The sequence below is a fragment of the Atheta coriaria genome, unplaced genomic scaffold, assembly GCF_025399875.1.
Source record: "Atheta coriaria isolate IRGN ID8LTWV9N9 unplaced genomic scaffold, Caltech_Dcor_3.1 hic_scaffold_57_pilon, whole genome shotgun sequence".
NCBI classification, from domain to species: Eukaryota; Metazoa; Arthropoda; class Insecta; order Coleoptera; family Staphylinidae; genus Dalotia; species Dalotia coriaria.
The window spans coordinates 127,352-133,351 of NW_027045499.1; the positions used below are offsets into that span (position 1 = coordinate 127,352).

Below are 6,000 nucleotides of genomic sequence, written 5' to 3' on the forward strand. Positions count from 1 at the left end.
ATTCAAAATACTACTTGGCAATAACGTTTTAAAATACATACGTGCGCTATTTATACGTTCGTCCCCAAACAATTCTTAAACAATCTAAGTAGGCTGGGGTTGTTTTGTTGAAAACAGAAGTTTATTTATTATTTCATGGCTGATATGATTTTCACATCCCCATTGTAAAAAGGCATTTAGAAGGTTTTTAAAACATCAGAATCGGGGTTGCCATGGTGAGATAGTGTTTTGTTTTAGAAAGTGACAACAGACACGATGACGCTGCACTCTCAGCATTGTCTACCGAGTCGTTGCTCCGTCAACAACCGATCGGTTTTCAATCGTTCAGCTAAAGTCAAAATAATACTCTCATTTTACCATTCACTAATAAAATTAGAATTTGCTTGCTCTTTTTGAAGTTTCACCATATCATTTGAGGATCAAGAACAAGACCAGATTGCAATTCGTGAAGATTAAGTCGTACTCCGTTTTTTGCCTGGAACAAATTGTTACTTGATAACAATTTCATCATTTGGGGCTAGAATTTGGATGAGAACGGATTGGCTCATTCCATTGAATTAATTGCAGTGGCACCGGTAGCGAGATCGCTGCTGAACTCTTTATCACCATTTTGGGTTTAGAGGAGATTCGGGTGTTGTGCATTTTGTCTTGACGTGGAAAATACTTTGCGTTTTAAATCTGCCGACGGAAAGGGTACAGTTTGATTTCTCCCTATCGCAAACTTGACTCGACTGAAATATGTTGAAGTTAGTTGCCTTGGTGCTTCAATCAACAAAGTTTCAAAGCCTCAAAAATGTCTTCCACGGCATTCTGGGTTCGTTCGCCCAAAGTGCAACATAACCTTATTATTCTGTTTTATATTATATTTCTCTTCAATAGAAACTGTCAAGATTACTCCAATCTTATATCTCCAATCCACTTTGAATGTATATTTATTAACTATAAATGGAAAATCCTGCAGATCATTGTCAGTGATATTTCTATTTTATATTAAGAATTAAATAATTATCTGTTTTGTCATTTCTTGGTACTATTTTTATGATTTCAAGCTTTTTAAGCTTTTGTTTACATAGCAAAGGAGTGCTTCTTCTAATTGAATTAAAATATTTGGTCATTTCCTCCCATATTACATTTTGTTTGAAACAAAGCTTAACAATATTACAATGAATATTTTTAAGGCATTGTCACAAAAATACCGATCTGTGAAGGAGTTTTCGACGGAAAAGCAAAGAAATATACCTATACATAGTTCTACAGGATGTTGTCCCCGACAAAAACAAATTTTTCGCCTCTTCTTGTTTCCGCTGACTTCTGCCCGGGCAGGATGATTTGGTATGTTGTTTATATTTCTTCCGTATCAAAGATTCCCAGTGGCTGCACATAAATATCGAAATTGCCAATAAAAATTAGGTATTACCAATTTATAACTGATAATATACTGATTTACGACTCTTAATCAGTAAATCGATAAGTGTTTTGCTCAGCATTATCGAACTTCTTCCCAATGTTGTGAAAGCAGTTTAACGCTGGAAATTAATGGCAAATTTTCAATATTATGAAACTGTCACAAACTGTCAGGATTGACAAATATATTTATAATTTTCTTATTTTTTTCAAATTACGTTGTAGATTATTGTAGCGTTTGTGGTCTTTTGTTAAGGATTTTCTTGATTAACGCGGTACTCAAATGATGAGTTGTTGCTTAGTTGTTCGGGCGCTGGTCGCGGTTGATCATCTTTAATAATCAGCTGTCAAAGATAACGCTTAAGAGCCACTTTATTATTTAACACATTATGCTTGATGCATCATTACTGCTTCTAATAAAAAGTTGAAACAGTAATTTATAATTCAGCCGATTCAGTTGAATCTCTTCTCATTCAACTAATTAGAAAATCAATGCTCTTTTGTGCAAATTTAATTCATTAAGTGATGAATTAAATGAAACTGTTTTTATATTTGGGTATAATCGGAGAGTGCTGTGATTCATATAGAGTACTTGTGGGGTCTCCTTATCGTATAAAAATTGGGTACTTTAATATGTTGCACTTATGTGGGACATGTAAACAATTATGAATTATCTATTGAACATAATGCTTTTCGATTCAAAATTTCTATTCAAGAAACATATATTTTATATTAGAGTCCATGACTCTAATTGTGTGAACCTTCTTATATGGCACTTCTATTAAATCGTTAATACTTTGAAGCATTAATGGCATGATTAAGTACCACGTATACTCATAACTGTAAGCGTGTTTAAATCAAGCTGAATTGATTCTTTAGAATCATGGAATCGTCTGTCTTATCTTTTTCAAATTGAAGCCTGATTTACGCGTGCGCAACAAACATTTTGTTCACCTGCAAAAATATTTTTTTATTAATCGTAGTTGGACCTGGAAATAATAATATTTAAGAATAACCACCACGAATTGCTTAATACGCGTTTTTTGTTTCTTCTGCTTTATCAGTAGAATGTTGATTTGATTAATCTACCTCGATGCTTTCTTTTCGAGATTCATCTCCTCTGAAGAGGCTCTAACTAACTGAATACGTTGATGAATATAAGCGCTAGTAGATCTCTTCGGCAAGCAAATGAAGTTTAGTCGGTTGACGATTGAATATTGCAAATCACTTTAATCACTGCCGAAAATTCCGAACATTCCCATACTTTTAACGTTTTTCGGAAAAATTATATTCCTAAAATGATGTGAACATATTTCATCATTAAAGGCAATTTAATTCAGGATATCAATATATTTTATTTTTTAAATTGCTAATAATACAAACATTTAGATTTCTGCAGTTTTTCTATCCCTCTATAAATTAGGCTTTGGAGCGTTAATTGAAGAGTATTAACTTCAAAATGCATTTTTTTCCATTCATTGACCTACTAACATTCCTGAAATAAAACATAATTTTACCCGCGTGTGATTGATTTAGTCGAAGATAAATATCAGTAAATAATTTATAAATTGACACACTCAAAACATATTTCGATGTGATTGCAGTTCTTAGTGAGCGGTTTCGACAAGTTTGGCGCTTTAACGATGTTGCGGAAAATCGTTAGAAAATTTTCAATGTCACTCTGCAATTTACACAAACTATGCCTATTATAAGAAGTTTACTAGCTGACGTGGTTTTTAAATAATGAAGATACGGGATTCAATACACGCTTGTGTCATCATCGGATACTTTTTGTTTTCCCTGCTCGACAAGCAGAAAATCTCTTTAATAAAATTATTTTTTATTACTGAGGGGGTTGAGAATGTAAAGATAAAAATTTCTATGTTTGTGAATACCTCAGTTTTTTGTCCATTGTCTTTACTATCTGTATATATACTTGCAACAATTTTATTTTATTTTGTCGTGCTGTTCTCCTCTTTGCATATACATCGTATATGATTATTGTTTGGTCCTTCTGTTTTGTATGATCAGATTTCCTCGGAAGACACAGGCCCGAGCATCATGTAGGCGTAAATCATGCTTGCCTTTGACCAAGGTGGTATTTTGAACTTAAATCTGATCTATGCAATTGCTTAGAAATGTGTTGCTGTGTTGCTTCCCAGAGCTTTGCAATAATTTAGTAAAGCGTTGGTATATAATCTATAAAGAATACTCAATATTTAAATCTTGTTTGGTCGTACATGTTTCTTTTGTCTTGTGCGTTTTCTCACCGATTTTAGAATAATCAACAGAAATTATTTGTATAACTACTTGTTTAAATATTTTGAAACAATTTTATTTTTATTTTATATCCATTTTCTAGAGCGCTCTTTCTTGTTGCTATTCTAGATATTTCTCAAATGGAGAATCTATTACGACGTGTACACATTAACCTCAAAAATCAATTTGATAGCCTCATTTTAGAATTTTTTTGAAATCTGGAAATTTACAACGGCTTTTAAACCTGCTGTTTTAATCTCCTTCGATTGTTATTGCTGTATTGGTTCCTCGTTTTATCTTCCCATAGTTCTCATCGTTTTGGTTATTAACCGGAGGGGGAACTCGTGTTTTCCGTCAAACAAAACGTATAAATAGTAATATAACAAGATTAGTTAATTTTGCAGCGGTAGTTATTTTCCGCAAACTAAAAAACCAGCGGATCACCCGAATCCACTTATTTAATAACAAAAGGTTTCCTCGCAAAACAAGCCGAAATTTATTATTTACGTTTATTATTTTTTAAATACCAAAAACGTACAAAAAGAAATCTTATGGCTTCTGTTCATTTCTTATTTCTAAATAAATAAAATAGAAATGCTGACCATCTTCAATAACAATTTTATCCACTGGTTTAGTTGCCCGATATGAATCGTCTGGGATTGTCCACCAATCAGCTGGATATTCTGGCACAATAAATAACTGCCAGCCAACCTTTTCTTGATAATCGTTGGCCAATCCTCCGATGCTAGTTACAATTTTTCCGTCCTCAGAGTCGATTGTTTCGAAAGCAAAGTGGTCCTCTTCTAACCAGGCTTGCAGCTTCATCACATCGTAGAAGGTTGACTCAACTTCTAAACCCACGGTAAAGTTGGCCGAATGGAATGGATTTGGAGGGACTGCGGCCAAGGTCGAATAACTAATATGAGCTGAAATTAAAAATTATCTATTAAATATATGTATATACAAAAAGATATATTCTTACCCTCCTTGGCTGTTGCAACATTTGCAAACAACGCCGCAATTAAACACAGGGTTACTCTCATTTTGAATATTTGGAAGGACGTATAGATGCTATTATATTTGATAAATCTGATACTTGCACACCGGTATATATACGATACGGTCGATTAATTATTCAAGTGATAACAATCAATTTAATAGTGAATACCTACTTCAATAAATGGAAATATAATTTAAATTCTTATTACATGAATCTTAAAAGTAAAGTATTGAAGTGCACTTCAATACATCATTGGGAAACTCCCAATATTGATTTTATTATAGTACCTATGTCTAAGTATGTGTAACTTGTGGAAAATTTCAGACAATTTTAAATAAGTATAATCTCATACTTTAAGTATATATTTTAGGGATTATATAACTCGCCACTCTAATTGCTGTATTGCAATTCTTATAGTTGGTTCATCGATTAATTAAACGTGACATAATCTGCAATAATTTTTTTCTTCATACCTCCACGCATTGTTACTCGGGAGAATTCTCAGCGACTAATATTTACTTATAAAGCCGTTGTGGAGCGTCACAGTTTCAATCCTGGCTGCCTGGTACTTTACTGGTACTATCGTGGGATTTCCATGGTACGAGGGACATGTATACTCTTTCAATACGTGTTGCGTATGTTTCGCCGTTTTTGGTTGGCCTCAGCTTCATGGAAGTTGTATCTTGTGGCACTGCCGGATAACAAACTGACTGTCGAATTATCCTTCATTGGTATTTCTTGTATAGCCGATGTTTGTAGGAGCAGATTTTATTTCTATGTGGGCATTAATTTTTAAAGCCACACTAATTCTTATTACTAATAGAATTTTGACACAAGAGAAAGTAAAATTGGTTTCTTAAAAAAATATCCACTTCAATACCGACATTCATTCGGTAAGCACAAATATTCATTTTTTATAATTATGTGTATTTACTAACTCGTTACAGTTTCGACAGATGATAGGTCTGATTTTATTGTATTATATATTGAACACACTACGTGCTATTTGGTGTGACTACGTAGTTGCGGAATCATTTTCTGTTATTTTTCTTTTGTCTCCTGAATATATTTTTGAAGGGGCAGACTCAATGTTCGATATAATAAATCTTTTTTCTCTCTGTGGATTCATGGTAACAATTTTTAATAGTGATATATCATGGAGAAAAGCACTATATAATTGTGGTCAGATACATTATTCATTGCACTAATGTTTTTGTCTCTTTTCTTTCTTAGTCGTACTTGTGTGTTTTCATGCTAATTCCGCGAGTGAATTCACTTTCTCCCCATTATAAACTCATTTATTCACACCAAATAAGCCTTGTAATTTCCAAATATAA

General features: G+C 33.1%; 1 protein-coding gene across 1 annotated transcript; it reads right to left on the minus strand.

Annotated features, from left to right (window-relative positions):
• Nucleotides 1-4,158: 4,158 nt before the first annotated feature.
• On the minus strand, nt 4,159-4,732 carry LOC135802830 (uncharacterized). The gene is made up of 2 exons (XM_065316454.1): nt 4,646-4,732; nt 4,159-4,589 (listed from the first exon to the last, which is right to left on the minus strand). Exons 1-2 carry the CDS (start codon nt 4,704-4,706, stop codon nt 4,213-4,215), a joined length of 438 nt encoding a protein of 145 aa, XP_065172526.1. The 5' UTR covers nt 4,707-4,732; the 3' UTR covers nt 4,159-4,212.
• Nucleotides 4,733-6,000: the final 1,268 nt, after the last annotated feature.